This window comes from Lupinus angustifolius, chromosome LG09, assembly GCF_001865875.1.
Source record: "Lupinus angustifolius cultivar Tanjil chromosome LG09, LupAngTanjil_v1.0, whole genome shotgun sequence".
NCBI lineage: Eukaryota > Viridiplantae > Streptophyta > Magnoliopsida > Fabales > Fabaceae > Lupinus > Lupinus angustifolius.
The window spans coordinates 12,268,097-12,284,978 of record NC_032017.1 but is presented as its reverse complement, the minus strand read 5'-3'; the positions used below and the strand labels follow the sequence as shown (position 1 = coordinate 12,284,978).

The window sequence follows — 16,882 nt, the reverse complement described above, 5'->3', positions numbered from 1 at the left end:
ATATAATAATATTAAAAAGTAGTGGAAATGGAAAAAAGGAAAAAAGAAAAAAAGAAAAAAGAAAGGAAAGATAAAAACGATATAATAATTTTATGTTTTTATGAAGTCAATATAGATTATTTTGACCAAATCGGGGTATTAAATTATGTTTTTATTCAACAATTTTATAAAATCGTTAAAAAAATTATTTAATTAAGGACATTTCAACGATTTTCGTGGTGTTATAAGGAAATTATGGTTTTTTTACTCGTAGTATTTAATTATGTAAAATGAGAGCATTTTGATCATATTGTGGTTCAAAAGAATTTTGAGAAAAAGAATAAAGCTATTTTAAAAAATGCATTAAATGTATTAAAGTTGGAGGAAATTGACTCCTCTGAAATATATTTGACTTTAAATGCATCAAACTAAATCTTTAAATTTTACAAATAAAAAATCTAAATCCTTAACTAAGATGAATGATTATAATTATTAGTCTAGATTCATCTTAAATTAACCGAAGTGGAGTTTCACAAAGATTTAAATTTACTTCTGTTAATTACATTTAAAGAATAAAATTGAATAACCTTCCTATAATGAAGAAAAAAGTAATTAAATCAAATTGAGTGGTATAAGATTGAGCCTGACAGCGACATTAGTTAGAAAGCAGCCACAAATCTGGAAAAAAAAATTAGTTCGTAACTAGAAAGGTAACACCAAGATATGGCTAGAGCCATATGATCGTATATATTGAAAAATGTTCTCACATTGGATCACTTATGGTACTAATTAATTCATTAATGCTCAAATCATACATGGTTGAAAATTACCTTAAAAATACACCGTAACATGTCCTTTATAATATAAATTGTTACACTTAATGCTAATACTAGTTTTTATTTGAATATATATATATATATATATATATATATATATATATTTCATTTGTGTTGCAAAAAATAATACATTCCACAAATTTCATGTTTTCATGTTTTTGTTTTTTTGTTGTTTTATTACATAGTTATCATTATCATACCTATAGCACGTTGTTCTGAAGATTGATGAATGAAAAATGCATATATAGATACCAAACAACACTTCTCACACGTCCATTCAAATCTGCCTTATTTCATGGCCATAGCTCAAAAGTGTGAATGAGATTCATCCCTCCATTTTTTTCCTTTAATGTCTTTTTTCCCTTTAAATTCTGATTCCATTGAGTCTATATAACTCAATTCTCTGCTTTTTTTCAACCCCCATGAAATAGGATAGTAAAGTTGTTATTTTTTTTCCATAAAAAATATCATAATTGTTCAATTTATGGGAAGTTGATCTGTTTCCTCATATGGGTTTTGATTGATTTTGTCAATACCCCATGTTGTAGAATAGTGTGATACTATTGTTTTGATCTGATTTTGTGAAGAAAGTTGAGATTTTTATGTGTTTTTTTATAGATTTGATTATGTTTTAACTTTTAAGGCATAGGTGTAGCAAGATCCTAGATTTGATTGGAGTAGAATAGAAGAAAATATGCAGTCTAGGTTGGAAGAAGGGAAGGACCCGGCTGCAAATTTAAGGACTAGTCCATCTAGGCCCTTCCCTTTTAGACTTTTACAGTTTTTCTTGCTCTTTTTGGTTATTGGCCTTGGCGCTTCGATTCTTAGCATGTACATGATTCGGCATTTCGGTATTCATAATGTGGAGTCTGCCTATAGGCCCTGCTTTCAGCAGCCATCTGCTACCATTGAAAGTTGGGTTAGGCCTACATCCGGTTTGATGCATACCATGAATGACAGTGAGCTCCTTTGGAGGGCTTCTTTTGTTCCGAGGATCAAGACTTATCCTTTTAAGAGACTTCCGAAGATGGCGTTCATGTTCTTGACGAAGGGACCTTTGCCATTGGCACCACTCTGGGAGAAATTCTTTGCAGGGCATGAAGGACTTTATTCCATTTATGTTCATTCACTGCCATCTTACAATGCCGATTTTCCACCATCATCTGTATTTTATGAGAGGCAGATCCCAAGCCAGGTATAATCTAGCTTTATTTCATTTAAGTTTGTTTTCGAATATGGTTCATGATATTAGATGCTGTATGATATGTATTCATGACGAAAGTAGCATCTTCTTATCGTATGGTTTGCCATGTGATCAATGATAAATCTGTCATCAAAATTCTATATTCCGAGGCATAGCATTACCTGTTATTTGTTAGCGTTTCGACCTGTCCATAGTTATTGTTATGAAGTTTATGATGAGTAATAAGTTATAGTCATATTAAATAATGGTTAGATCCCAATTCTTTGTTTCATATATTGTAAGTTAAATAACAAATCTCAATGTAAGAGGCATATGAACTTATCATGCTTTTTGTGTGAAGCAAATGTTGATAGGAATTATCCAACATGTGGATCTAAGAGATGTTTCCTTATATTGGAATGAGATCCAGCGTGGAAAATAAATATCTTATTGATGGTTCTTTATATGTGAATTATATCTTGGTAAAAGGGGAAATCACTTTGTTTTGGCCTAATTTATGGATTTTTCTTAGAATGGAGTATATTCCAGCTGTATTATGGTATTACTATTATCTCTATCCTTATAAGATATACTAGAGAATTGGTCATTTTTCCAACAATAACTTTCTTCAATTGAGGGAATCCATCTCTCCGTGTGATTTTTCGGATGACAAATTTATACTCTGTCGCAATTAAAAGTAACATTTCCTTTATATGAATGGGTGTGATAGAAGGACCTATTCAGTTTTTGAGTTAGTAGTGGTTATTAATGTCTGCATATTCTGTAAAAAAAAACAGAATAGGTTTATTTTCAATTATGGCACTAATGAGAACAGAAAGAAATGCATCTTTGTCATTGGACTTAGTCATGGGTGGAGTTTGATTCAAGAAATAATTGGTTGATATGGAAGTCATGAGTTTACGGTTCAAATCTTGAAAACAACCTTTCCGCTTGCATGGGTAAGGCTGCGTAAATCTACCCTCCTCATACCCCACTAAATGGGAGCCTCGTGCACTGGGCTGCCCTTTTATGGAGGCCATCATAAGAAAATTAAGAAGAGAAAGTAACCCTTGGAAATTTAGGAGGGAGTGGGAGACCACAGCTTCCCTAGTAAATCATCTAAAAGGGGACATTGGAATGAAGATAGTGTTGATGCTCTACACATTTCTAGATGCCAAATGGGAAGAAAATATTTCCGAAATATGATGACACGGGGAATTTATGATTTGAAAATTACCAGACTAGAGAGCTGACACTTGGGAATTGCTATGTGTGAGAGCTGGTGCTTACCTTCATAAGGCCTTTCAGCCTCCACCTTCACATTTTCTCTCCGCATTAGATAATGCACCGATTGCCATAGGAAGCCGTAGATCTCATCTTCTTGCGTATATTTGACTCTATATCTATTCTTTTTGTTTGACAAATTGAGATGCAGTAAACTATCTGTTATGCTGAAAAACTATATATAGAAAAGTTAAAAACAAGAATCTTGTTCATTAAGGTTTATAATTATATGATAGATAGGGTGCCGGGGAAATTACAAAAAATGCGTACACTTAGAAATCAAACATGTATGCTATTCTATCGGTTTCTTATTATCCATTAGGAGAATATGCTTCTAAAATGAAACAAGTTTATCAAGATAAATGGACCCTGTTCGTAGAATTCGGTTGAGTATTTTCCGTTTTGAAAAAATTACCAACTAGTTGTCTGATTCACAGGTGACAGAATGGGGAATGATGAGCATGTGTGATGCTGAAAGAAGACTCTTGGCTAATGCATTGCTTGATATCTCAAATGAATGGTTCCTCCTCTTTTCAGAGTCCTGCATTCCTCTCCAGAACTTCAGCATTGTCCACCGTTACCTATCACGGTCACGGTACAGCTTTATCGGTGCAATCGATGAACCTGGTCCTTATGGCAGAGGACGCTACGATGAAAATATGGCACCTGAGATCAACTCCACTGACTGGCGTAAGGGGTCTCAGTGGTTCGAAATTAACCGAGAACTCGCTATTAGGGTAGTTGGAGACACTACTTATTATCCGAAGCTTCAAGAATTCTGCACTCCCCACAAATGTTATGTCGATGAGCACTATTTCCAGACAATGTTAACAATAGATACACCTCATCTTTTGGCAAATCGGAGCCTCACTTATGTGGACTGGTCAAGAGGCGGTGCTCACCCTGCTACCTTTGGGAAAGATGACATCAAAGAGGAACTCTTCAAAACAATTTTGCAAGAACAGAACTGTCTTTATAATAACCAACCATCTTCTCTTTGTTTCTTGTTTGCAAGAAAATTTGCACCTAGTGCTTTGGACCCTCTTTTGAAAATAGCACCAAAAGTACTAGGAATTTGAGAAGAAAAGAAAAAGGTACTGGCTTCTGAGTTGCTTCTTGAAGGTGTGCTGATTGGAGCATGTTACCTCTATCTTAGTCACATGATTAGTCATATATTGTCCCTGTTTTGCAGAAATTTTGAGTTACTACTCTAGTATTAGCCACAGTATAGACTGATATTGATTGGATTACTTGTTAATTAATTAAATATTTTAGCTATCCTTTTTGGAATATGTTTTGCCATTTACACATTTTAATTTTCTGGTCACTATATGATACCCTATTACCTACAAATTTTGAGACATTGGTGGTGTCTAGATTGTGGTATTGGTTGTTGTTTCTATTGTTCCATTATTCACTTTCTTTTGAATCTTTCTGATTATTCACATTTTCAGACTATTTACTAAATACTTGGGATTGATAATATTTCAAAAGGTTGATCTTCCTAAGATTTGAAGTTAGTTTTGTTAGCTCCTTAGCCTTCAATGTTAGGCTCTTATATAACTAGGTAGTTTTTGGTGCACCATCACTATTACCCTTGTGTTAAAATCTTGCAGTAAGGACAAATTTTATTATGGCCTACCATTCCATTTCTTCTATATTTTTCACAATTGAAGGACTTTGAAGTTGAAGAAATTGATGAAATACACCATGAAGAAAATATCAGAACTAAAAGGGTGACAGTTACCAGGGCAAAAGTGTATATTGAAATTGCAAAGGATATTAAAGATATTTTCTTAAACAAAAGTGGTAAAAGGAAAATCTTGTATGGGGCCAAAATGGAAGGGGAAAAAAGTAAAAGAATAAACTGTTACTGAGACTCAGAGTGTGCCTTTCTACCAACAAGTCGTTGGTCTGGTAGTATATAGCTTCGCTAGATCCCAAGAAAGACCAAAATGTCAATGATTCGATTCTTGTGAGTGACACTTGTTAGGAGGACAGTCACGTATCCCGAAAAAGATTAGTTCCTTATTCTATGGGTAAGTCACGTATCCCAAAAGAGATTAGTCACGTATCCCTTGGTAGTACGAAACCTTTCTCACATTTGCCCAGTATATAAGCAAATCTAATGATTTTATTATTTTGAATCCAGAGCTAATGCTTTTAAAGGTGAAGCACCAAGCAAAACTATATGAATGTAAATATAATACATTTACACTTGAAGTATGTGTAAAACCATCATAGGCCAAATTACCCCTCTACTTCGTGCTGCAATTTTAGAAGATAACTAGTAGCTAATGATGCATGAAGTGCAGCTCCATAAGGAAGTGCATCTTCATTGACTCTGTAATAGGGTGAGTGTCCTGATGCAAGCCGTTCCTGTGATGGATCCTGCATTCCGAGAAGGAAGAAGTAGCCAGGTACAACCTCTTGGTAGAATGAAAAATCTTCAGCTCCCATTGATGGTCGTGGGATGTCGTTAACTTTGTTGATGCCGAGGAAATTCCCTGCAACATTGTGAAAATGCTTGTGCAACTCACCGTTGTTTACTGTTGCCGGGTAGAAAGGTTTCTCTTCATCGAAGAAGTTCACTGTTGAATTACACCTGTGCACAAGAGCTTGACCAGTGATAACCTGCACAAATGAATTTGCATTGACTCTTGCAAGATAACAATGAGAGCCAATGAGTGCAGTGATTTTTTAGTTACAAAAAGAGGCTTGGGTTCCACTATTATGGGGTCCTAGGAGGGTGAAACTTATGCAGCTAAGGTGGCTTACCTGCATAAGCATTTCGGACTTATGAAACAAATTAACTCATTAATACATGATCAGTGATTTGGATATATTTCGGACTATTAGTCCTGGACCGTACAATAATTTCTCGACCACCACAACACAAGGTAGCAACTAATGATGGTTGTTCATATGACAACAAGTGAGAATCAGATAGACACAAATAAATGGATGTGAGATGCTGATGTGTATTAAAATAATTTCGATCATTTATTTCATCTAACCCATACATAAATTGAATTTATTCTTCTCTATGACACACCTGCTCAATGCGCTGTCTTAGTAGCATGAAGCTTTCTTTTGAAAAGGCGCGGAAGGTGCCACCAATTGTGACAGAATCTGGAATAACATTGAATGCACTACCTCCTTGGAAACTTCCTATTGATACAACCTGCAGGTAAATCCTTTATGTTCAACAAACATAATGGTCCTTCTGAGTATAAACCCTTCTCCATATTAATAATCAGAAGTTATCACATGTAGGCAAGTTAAAATGCATGAACATAGAAGCATGGTCCTAAAGGTCACCCATATCCTAATGTCATATGCCATTGAGATGTGAAGTGATGTTGTGTTCCTCGATCTCGACTTTTCATAGATTCGGGTCTTCGATGCTTTGCAATTTTCCCCTGTGAACAAGACACCTTTCAACTCTGGATGACGATCATCCCAGCTCAATTTTCCAGCCAAGCAAATTACTCAGAATTGGTTACATAAAAAGTAATAGTGTTCATAGCATATCCATAATGAAAAGGGTAAATACGGCCGAGAGAAATAGGTTCGGGAACAGGGAATCGAAGCCTACTAACGATTAATTGGTTAGTCTTTTTCTGTATAGAGAAGATTCTGAAGGAATCCAGATTGAAAAATTGCAGAGTCGTAGTTAGGAGGTAAGGGAGAGAATTAGGGAGTTCAAATATCCCTATCTTTGTAATCTTTCTTCTACCTCTTGGTCAAACTGATCAGAGATGATTTCAGTAAATTAAAGTATTAAACACACAGATCTACATTTTTCTTCATCTATTCTCTCAATGCACGAGGCTACCACTTGGGGTTTGCGGAGGGTAGATGTACGCAGCCTTATCCATGCAAGCGGAGAAACTGTTTCCAGGATTTGAACCCGTGACCTCGTGGTCACTAAGCAACAACCACATTCTGGAAAATTTGGATTTGAACCCCATTTTTCTTCATCTATTCTCTATTCTTTCTAAATTCAGTGTAACAAAAACTGTCGCACTAATTTTTCTGTACACAACATATTCTCAGATAAACAATGATAAACAAGGCCAAGGTCTCAGACAAAGTAAGTTGACTTAAATGTGGAACTGATACTTCATACTTCTAAAGTTTATGTAGATTATCTATAGAGAAATAAAAAGAACCGATAAAAGAAAGGGAATCCAAGAATTTCTTAACAAATGTGGCTGTCGGCTAACTCGGCTTAGTCACATAAGCATGAGTAAACTTTTATAAAACATGGAGACTGCTTAACTAGTCATGGGTTCAGAATATAATGTAAGCAAAAACGACATGGCGGTGGAAATGGAAAGGAAACATGAAACAAGTTTACCTGGGAGTCCAGAGGATCAGCCTCGCGAGAAATAAGATGCTGTAAGCTAATAACCACATTACATGCTGCCAATATAGGGTCTATAGAATTTTGTGGAAAAGCTGCATGACCACCCTTTCCACTAATTGTTGCTTCAAAGAAGCCACTTCTTGCATACACGAGACCAGGCCTAGAGGCCACTTCACCTATTGGAAACCTGGGTGTGACATGCAATCCAAATATAGCAGTAACATTTTCCAACGCACCGGATTCTACGATTTTCTTCGCCCCTCCACCTCCTTCCTCTGCTGGTTGAAAAACAAGAACAACAGTTCCCTATTTATGCAACAAATTGATGAATTTATCAAAGATCCATTAGAAAGTGAAAAAATGGCGAAAAAGTTAGGGAACTTTTATCTTTTCATTTTCTTTTCTCCTATCATGTGGATTAAGTAACAAACTCAAAATAGCAAGAATCAAAGATAAATTGATTTATTTTTTAGGTTTAAGTTGCATGCTAGGCATAGATGATGGATTGATTGTAAATTTGTAATATTTCAAGTCTAGCATGAAGGGAAATACTAGCAGTCATAATATGTCATCAATTTGCCAATATGTTAGAAACAGAAGAAATGTTTGACTTTGATTAATTGGCATTATAGAGCAAAAAATTTCAACAAGGAAAAAAGTATATAATCACCATAAGGGCAAAATTTCTTAAGTAAATAGCAAGGTGGACAAATTCAAAAATTAGATAGGAAGAAGCATAGCAACTTGTATCTCTTTTTCATGCTCTTTGAGGATCTTTGCAGCACCAAGAAGCATAGCAACATGTGCATCATGACCACAAGCATGCATCTTTCCAGGTACCTTACTCTTGTGCTCCCACTCCACTTTTTCCTAAGGTTAGATATAGCAATATATCAGTAAAATATATAACAGATGGACTCAGAAATTGTAAAAGTGTAAAGTGAAGAGAGTGGTGGCCCAGTGCACGAAGCTCCAAGTTAGGGTCTGCTTGCGAGTTGAGTTTTGGAGGGGAAATAATGGAAATGGAAGACGTCAGACTCATCACACAGTGTATTGCATGGCTGTGAAGCCTTTCCTTCCATTTACTTCCCCTCCAAAATCCAACTTACAAACGGACCCTTAGTGGAGTCTGGGGAGCGTAGATATATGTAGCCTTATCCTGCAAGCCGAGAGGCTATTTTCAGGATTTGAACTCGTGAACTCATAGTCAGTAAGCAATAACCTTTATTGTGGCGCAAGAGAACAACACAATTATGAGCATAGAATTATGTGTGCTACCATGATCACAATTAACTAAGGATAACCCTTGCACACTTTAAACAAAACCTTACTTTAAATAAGCACTTTCCTAGAGAAAAAGCACTTTTTTTATGTCAACCCAGATAAATTTATCATAATTCAAAAGTCAAAGGCTCAAAGCCATGATATAGGAAGTAATATAAACAAGATATGTATATATCTATGTTAACCTGCAAAGCAAGAGCATCCATATCAGCTCTAAGTGCAACAAAAGGAGATTTTTTTGTCCCAATGAAAGCAATAACAGCAGTTACTGCAACTTGATCATGTCTATAAGGGATTCCTAATTTACCCAATTCAGTTCTTATTAATTCACTTGTCTCAAATTCCTCATAACCCAATTCTGGATTCTCATGAATCTTCCTTCTTATTTTCACCATCCAATCAAATACATCAGGGTTCTTGGCTTCATCTAGATAATTGGTGGAGAGTGAGAGTGAGAAGAAATTGAAAATCATGAAGAAATTGATCCACTTGAAGAACCCCATGGTTACTTACTTTGCAAGTGAAAGTTTGGAAGAGATAGAAAATTGAGTAGGGAAATTGGGTATAATAATCATATAATCATGTATTTATCAATCATTAGGTTAGAATTTTGAGATTTGAGTTTGATTGGTTTTTATTTTTGAAGTTTAGAAATTTTTACAAACCAAAACTAGTTTTTGTTTGAGTGTAATATAAAGATTTATATTCATTGTTTTAAGTTATTAAATGTTATTTTTTAAGTAATAATTTTTGAATCGTTTTCACTTTGTCATGCACCTTTTATTTTTATTATTGTTTAATAACAACTCCCATAACTGTTGACACCTTCTACCACTTTAATTAGTATTCTCTTTCTTATCATTGTCTTCACATGACACCCTAGACTATTACCTAGTAGCACCCTTTATTATCAATTCTTCTCCGATTTGGTGGTTGGTTATCCATGTGGTGGTGGAAATAGTGATGATGATAGTGTCTAATGTGGTAGTGGTCCGGGTGATGGTGGTGGTGGAGCTCGAGGTGGTTGTTATTAAGTGGTGATGGTGGTGGTCATCAAAGATGGGTGGTTGTCGGGTTGGTAATTGGTGTGGTTAAGATGATGATGGCGGGCGTAATATTGTAGTTGCACGTATTGTCATAATTGCATCACACTGCAATTATGGTGTGACCGTATGAAGTCGCAATGCAATCACGTCAGACTGCATCAAGTTCAAAATTATTTTTTTAATTACAAAATAATTTGCACCGCAACGACTAATATGCATGATTAATTACTCATTAAAGACTAATATTAGACATCATTAGTAAATATTAATGCATTTAGTTGTTATCCAAAGATATATTAAATGCATGAATAAAAGTTTAGTTTAAATTCTTTGAGGTTTATTCAAAGCACTAAGGGGTGGACGTAATAGAAGTATTATTAGTACAATTCATCATTAACTTCTTTCCTGTTAAGTTTGGCCAATTTTAGGTGAAGTACAATACTATAAAAGAGAAATGCAATTTTCAGGAAGTAAAGACCATGTTGGTTTAGAAAGAGAGAGGTTAAAAAAATTAAGAATAACTTCACTTGTCCTTTCAAGAGCCAACTAGCACCATCAGATTAAGACCAAACAATATGAATAAAGGAAAGAGGAAGAAAAGGATCCTCATTAAAGAATGGAAAATATGTAAAGAGATGAAGTATTTTGTTTATAAGAAGAATGAGGACTATAAAAAAGATGCCCTAAAAGGAAGAAATGGTTCAAAAATAAAGGTAAACATGTTGTTTTCGTTATAGATGAATCATATCTTACTGAGGTTCAAATAACAGTTAGACTCTAGTGCAACAACTCATGTGTTACATATTGTATAGGGATTCCTTTCAACCTGAACCCTGTAGACTGAGAAGTTTCTTTACATGGGAACAGAATAAAGACACGGGTTTATGGAATTAGGAGATATAGATTGACCGGAAAAGTGTCTTTATATTATTGAATGTATTAGGAACTTAGTTTTGTTGCTTGGTCCAATCATTCTGAATAACGCTTGCATCCTCTTTCTTACCGCGGTTACTGGCACAGAGTTAGCTGATGCTTATTTCCTCGATACTGTCATTGCTTCTTCTTCGGGAAAGAAGTTCATGATTTTATAGGCTTTAATTTTAAGATTGGGCATTTTGCTTTAATATGCATAAACATTCGTATTATTTTGGTAAACTAAAGAATGATGTATTGCTTGAATCTTGATTTTAATTTTATGGAATATTATTTAACATTGAACATGATGTTAGTAGTAAGCTTAAAGTTTTTTGACAATAATTATGTTTAGTTGTGTCAAAAAAAATTAGGTCATACATCCAAATAAATGATAATAATGTTAAAGAAAAGTGAGATTCTACATCTTTTAGATTTTGGCGGTTGAGATGTTTGTTTAGATACATTAAAGAAAAAGAAACTAAACACATATCAAAGAACTTAACCACAAAAAGTAGCAAACTTATGAATTGATACATACAGATATTTGTGATCATTTTGATGTTTCATCTTGGGGTGGTGAAAAGCATTTCATCACTTTTATAGATGATTACTCACACTATTGTTACATATATTTGTTGCATGAAAAAAATCAATCAATGAATGTTCTAAAATTATTCATTGATGAGGTTGAAAGGCATCTTGAAAAAAAGGTTAAGGTTGTGAAGTCTGATAAAGGTGGTTAATATTATGGAAATAATAATAAGACTGGGCAATGTCAATGACTGTTTGCAAAGTTTCTCGAAAATCGAGACATATATTCTCAATAATTATGCCTTACACACTACAACAAAATGGTGTGACTAAAAGGCAGAGTTGTATTCTAATGGAGATGGTTAGGTCAATATTGATTCATATTGATGTACCTTTATCGTTTTTTATCAACAATGAAATCTTTATTAATCAAGATATAAAGAAATTAGGTGAATAAATGGTTCTCTTATCCACACAATCCCTAAAATTTAAAATAAAGAAAGACAATTCGAGAGGTTACTCACTCATTCTACAAATGAAAAAGAGATGAAAGGAAAACGAGCATTGAGAAAGCTCCAAGAGCGCAAGAAAATAAGGTTCATCACCTCATCAATATGGAACCTCTTGTTGTCAAAAATAATTTTGTTCCTAATGTGCCTAATAGTCCAAATTATGACAAACCAGATAGTCACCCACAATGTTGATTCTTGTTCCCCAACCTTATAAAGTTTTCATGGATTGAAAAAGAGACTTGACTTCGTTATGCATAATAATATAAGAGAAACCAAAAGTAGACTAAAGTTTTTGTCAAACAAGATATGAAATAAAACACGTAAAAAACAAATGATTAGTAGATTCTTCCACCTCACCACAAAGAGAATAAAGAATGTGGTCTTGATCGTTTAGTCTAGTTCTATGAGCAAGATTCACTTTAGTTGTGATTGTACGCATTAAAGACCGATGCATATCTGCTGAATAGGGTTCCTAGTAAGGCATTTGCTAAAACTCCCTATGAGTTATGGACTAGAAGGAAACCCATTTTGAAGCATATCCATGTTTGGAGTTGTCCAATAGAAGTAAAAGTGTACAACCACATGAAAATAAGCTTGATGCAAGAACCATTAGTGATTTCTTTATCGACTATCCAAAAAAGTCAAAAGGGTAAAAATATTTATTGCCCTAACCACAATAGGAGAATCATAGTCTGGAAATGTTAGATTTGATAGTGGGAGTAACAAGTCACAAAAGGTAGATATTATGGAGGTTTTTGGTAAATCTTCTTCACTGAAGGCGTCACCTAAGGTTGTTATTCCTCTTGTTATATTACCGTCAAATAACACAGAGATAACAAGTTAATATCCAAAATTAACTCAACAAATAGTAGTAAATGAGCTGGTTAATGAAGTCGTTAATAATAAGTGATTGATGAGCCGCAAGAAATAGTATTAAGAAGGTCTGAAATAATAAAAGACCAGTTATTTCTAATGATTATATTGTATATTTACTTGAACATGAATGTGACTTGAGCATAGATAAGGGTCCAATCCCATTCATAAATCCTCGAAAAGTGACAATTCTAAATATGACAATTCTAAAAAGTGACTCAATGATATGAAAGAAGAATTTAATTCAATTGACGATAATAAATTTTGTGGTATAGTTGAGTTGCATGTGAGTTCAAAATGAGTTGGTTGTGAATTAGTCCTTAAGATCAAGCATGACTCGAGGGCAACATTGAAAGATATAATACTAGACTTGTCACTAAGGGTTTCACTCAGAAAGATGGTATTGATTATAAAAAAATATTTCTCCAAACTCTAAGAAAGATTTTTTAAGAATGTTATGGTTTTAGTTGCTCATTATGACTTAGAGCTTCACCAAATGGCCGTGTATACCGCTTTTCTGAATGGTTACCTAAAGGAAGAAGTTTCTTTAACCTGTAACACCGTGAATTTTTTGTGTATGTTTTATTAATTATTTTTTATCAATGATTAATTTTAGAAATTAATCGGTATTAATTTAGGCTAAATCATAGTTGAGTGTTAGTCTTGTATTATGATTTTTTATTTTGTGGTAAATTTTCATAATTTTCTGTAACGAAAGGTTTTTGAGCCGTCGTCGGCCCAAATTAACCTGAATTCGGCTCAATAACATGTTTATGAGTTCAATAACTCATAATCGAATTCTGATTGCGTCATTGGCTTCGAAATATTATTTCGAGTCAAGATAGACATGAAGTTTGTCCAGAATGTATTTCTAAATATTTTTCACTCCGAATTCTGTGTTTCGAAATTCTACCCGTAAACCGAAATCGGAAGATTTTTAATATCTGACCGAGTATTAGCCAACAATACTCGGAAATGATTTAATCGAGAATGTCTCGCCAAAAAGGTCACATCACTTTCATTAAAGAGGCTTGTTTGTTACACAAGTAAAAGTACATATCCTCTTACACAAAATCCCTTAAATCACTCACCTATCTCTTACACAATCAACTTTTTGGAAGAAACCTTTGGAAGCCTATTATACAAAATATGGAATCTACTTAAGATGACTTACTTTAAAGTGGTAAGATCAACTTGGGAGATATTGATTTAAAAAGTGTGGACTTGGGAGATATTGATTTAAAAAGTCGCCATGAAAATATAAATCTATGAGGTGATAAAAGTGTAAACTTTATTAAAAAATTACCTTGGAAATCGGGAACAAGACTTTCGAGGATAAAGGATGGTTCAAAAATATGAATCTTGGACCGGATGGCTGAAAGTTGTTGAGTTCACAAATGGATTAAAGTGTTAAACAATGTCTTTACTTTAGGGGTTATCATGTAAAATATGATTCACAAATCACTAAATTGTTTTCGTGTGTTTAGTTTCGAAGTTGGACGACCAACCCACTCTCACGTAAAGGAAATCAAGCACGTGATAATCTAAGGTGTGGGAGAATACATCGTGACATAGTGGTTTCCGAATATGACAATCGGATCTCCTAAACTATCTCAAAAGTTTGGAGTTATATTTGTGTATTAAGAAAACTCGTACTTAATCAAATATTTGTGTGCCTGGATTTTGTAGGGATACTTTCTTAAGTTGTATATGATAGCTTAAAATATAAAGTGTTTTGGTAGTTATCCATGAAGGAACACCACTCGATAAACTAAAACACATAGGGATCGAAAACAGCGGAGATTTTCGATCCGGTAGCCCAAAAGAGCGAGGAAGAAGCAAAGGAGGCTCCAATTGGCGTTTGGGCGAGCAACCCCTTGCCTGGGCTAGCCAGCCTCACTTGGGCGAGGGCCAGGTAGCCAGTTTGGCCTGTTTTGGGCGGTTTTGGGAGCCCGGGCAAGGACCAGACACGTATTTCGACCAATTTTTTATGGATTTGTCGCTTGAGCGATAGTCCCTCGCTTGGGCGAGAGTCAGGAAGAGAATTGAGTCTGTTTTGGTGAGTTCGTCGCTTGAGTGAGAGACAGTTAGTATTTTTGATTATTTTTTATTGTTTGATTGCTTAGGCAATAGTCCTAGCTTGGGTGTTAAGTGTATTTACACTTGGGAAAGACCGTGGCTCAGATGATTGAGTCTGGTGCCCAAATCGACAAACTTATACAAGTTTCTTTGTTCTTGCTCCTATTTAAGGCAAGGTTTCCGACTATGATGTCGTGATTAGGGCAATGCCCAAAAAGGATTACATGATACGATGCAGCTAGGTTGTCTAACTGTAAGAGGCTTGGACATGTGTTCGTCTAGGATATTCAGTGATGGTTCGTAGTGGTAAGGATGTTATTCCTCTATTATGTGATGACATAAGATTAGATCCCACATGAAGCATTCCTTTGGGAGATGTCTTAGGTTGGGCTGATCGTATAAAAGAATGATTAAAAGATTTAATTGGCTAACCTCAGTTAGTGTACATACTCATTATGGATAATGAAGTAGTAGAGAGGAAATTTAGGGAAGATGAACGAGCCCCGAGATGTTGAGAGGGAAGGTGATGGCGGTGGTTCGTTAGCAAAGTCTTGAGGGAGAGTCCAGGTGAGACGAGTCCCTTGTATTCCTGGATCAGGTATTTTGTTGGATGGGACTGTTCTCACAGTGCAAACTAGACGATCTCTGACAGCCCCTCTTTGCAATCAGGATCGATGAGAGAGATGCTCAGAAAGTGTTTGATACGACACCGTCCAGAAATGGATAGTTCTTTGGAACGGATCGATCATATATCCTTGCGAGGAATGGTTTGGTGTGTTCAAATCGGCTTGTTATGGGACATGTACTCTCGATTATTTCTGAATAGTTTATTGGGAGGATATTAGTGTAAGGATGGATGAAATAAACATAACATTCATACATTGAGCTCGTAGATATTAATCCTCATGGTTTGAGTTATAACGTCATTCATCATTTGCATTTATGTATGTGATATATATATTTTGTATGTCATGCTTGTCTGTCTGTATGTAATATTCTGTGTAATTCCACGCCGTCAATGAGTAATATTCATCAGATGTCTTACTCCTTTTTCTTTCTGTTTGTCTTCGATTCGCGTTTTGTTCAGATGGATCGTTTTGTCAAGATTCAGAGTTACCGCTTCTCGATGTCCCAATAGGGGGCATGGATGATTGAGGGAGACCGATACACCTACACATGCCCTTATGCCTTAGAGTTGAAGATGGTATGCGATGGATCTACGATGCACTTTACCATCATGAGGATTTGGAAGCTTCCTTTACCTTGCCTGCTCAGAGCCGGCACCTGTTGTGTCGTCGACTCAGTTTATGACACCCCAAGGACCAGATGTTGCAGGGCCTTCCAGGAGGCGACGGACTTAGGACGACGTGATCAGTTCCCCAATATGGAGGAGAGCCGCTTGGCGGATGATGCCAGACCTTCAGGCGGATGCAAGGGTGGTGACTCTGTCGCAACATTCATCCTATGACCTAGAGGAGGACATGGTGGCGGAGGAAGAGGAGCCAGCAACTGAAGAGGATGATTGTGTGGAGTTAATCAACATCGAGGACTCCATTGAGGTTGTCAACCTCTCTTCCGACTCTGAGATGGAGGAGGACCCTAGCGAGTGTTCCAGCACAACCACAAACACTAGGGCTAGTCGTTAGGAGCCATTTCCATTTCTATTTTGCTTTTTGATTAGTGTAGTTGTGTAGGATATTTATTTTTGTGAGTAGTTTTATTTGGGCGACGATTAGGATTCTGCCTTGTATTTTGGAGTAATTTTCGGGGCGTTACAGAACCAACTCGAAGGGTTCATACCACAAGAAAGGAAAATGCGTAGATTAAATAAGCCAATATTTTTTTAGAATCACTAGCTGAAATAATCAAATAATTATGTTCATCCATTCGAATAATTAAAAGTTTTAGACAAGCTTCTAGACAATAGTATATAAAATCCAATGATATCATTACATCATATGGGTTTGTGGAAAATACTATTAACTGAT

At 35.4% G+C, this 16,882-nt stretch overlaps 2 protein-coding genes across 2 annotated transcripts; one reads left to right on the top strand and one right to left on the bottom strand.

Moving 5' to 3' along the window:
- On the top strand, positions 971-4,592 carry LOC109357537. Its single transcript, XM_019601544.1, has 2 exons — positions 971-2,010; positions 3,720-4,592. Exons 1-2 carry the CDS (start codon positions 1,510-1,512, stop codon positions 4,359-4,361), a joined length of 1,143 nt encoding a protein of 380 aa, XP_019457089.1. The 5' UTR covers positions 971-1,509; the 3' UTR covers positions 4,362-4,592.
- Positions 5,026-9,518, bottom strand: LOC109357550 (IAA-amino acid hydrolase ILR1-like 4). Its single transcript, XM_019601560.1, has 6 exons — positions 9,124-9,518; positions 8,399-8,524; positions 7,646-7,960; positions 6,338-6,466; positions 5,376-5,916; positions 5,026-5,173 (listed from the first exon to the last, which is right to left on the bottom strand). The coding sequence occupies exons 1-5, from the start codon at positions 9,439-9,441 to the stop codon at positions 5,533-5,535; spliced, it is 1,272 nt and encodes a 423-aa protein (XP_019457105.1). The 5' UTR covers positions 9,442-9,518; the 3' UTR covers positions 5,026-5,173; positions 5,376-5,532.

Excerpts from the sequence above, each read along its gene's own strand:
- LOC109357550 (XM_019601560.1), bottom strand. The coding sequence starts at position 9,441 with ATGGGGTTCTTCAAGTGGATCAATTTCTTCATGATTTTCAATTTCTTC. Across the intron at positions 8,525-9,123 it reads TGGATGCTCTTGCTTTGCAG|GAAAAAGTGGAGTGGGAGCA; the intron begins GTTAACATAGAT and ends ATCTAACCTTAG. Across the intron at positions 5,917-6,337 it reads TAAGACAGCGCATTGAGCAG|GTTATCACTGGTCAAGCTCT; the intron begins GTGTGTCATAGA and ends TCATTTGTGCAG.
- LOC109357537 (XM_019601544.1), top strand. The coding sequence starts at position 1,510 with ATGCAGTCTAGGTTGGAAGAAGGGAAGGACCCGGCTGCAAATTTAAGG. Across the intron at positions 2,011-3,719 it reads AGAGGCAGATCCCAAGCCAG|GTGACAGAATGGGGAATGAT; the intron begins GTATAATCTAGC and ends TCTGATTCACAG.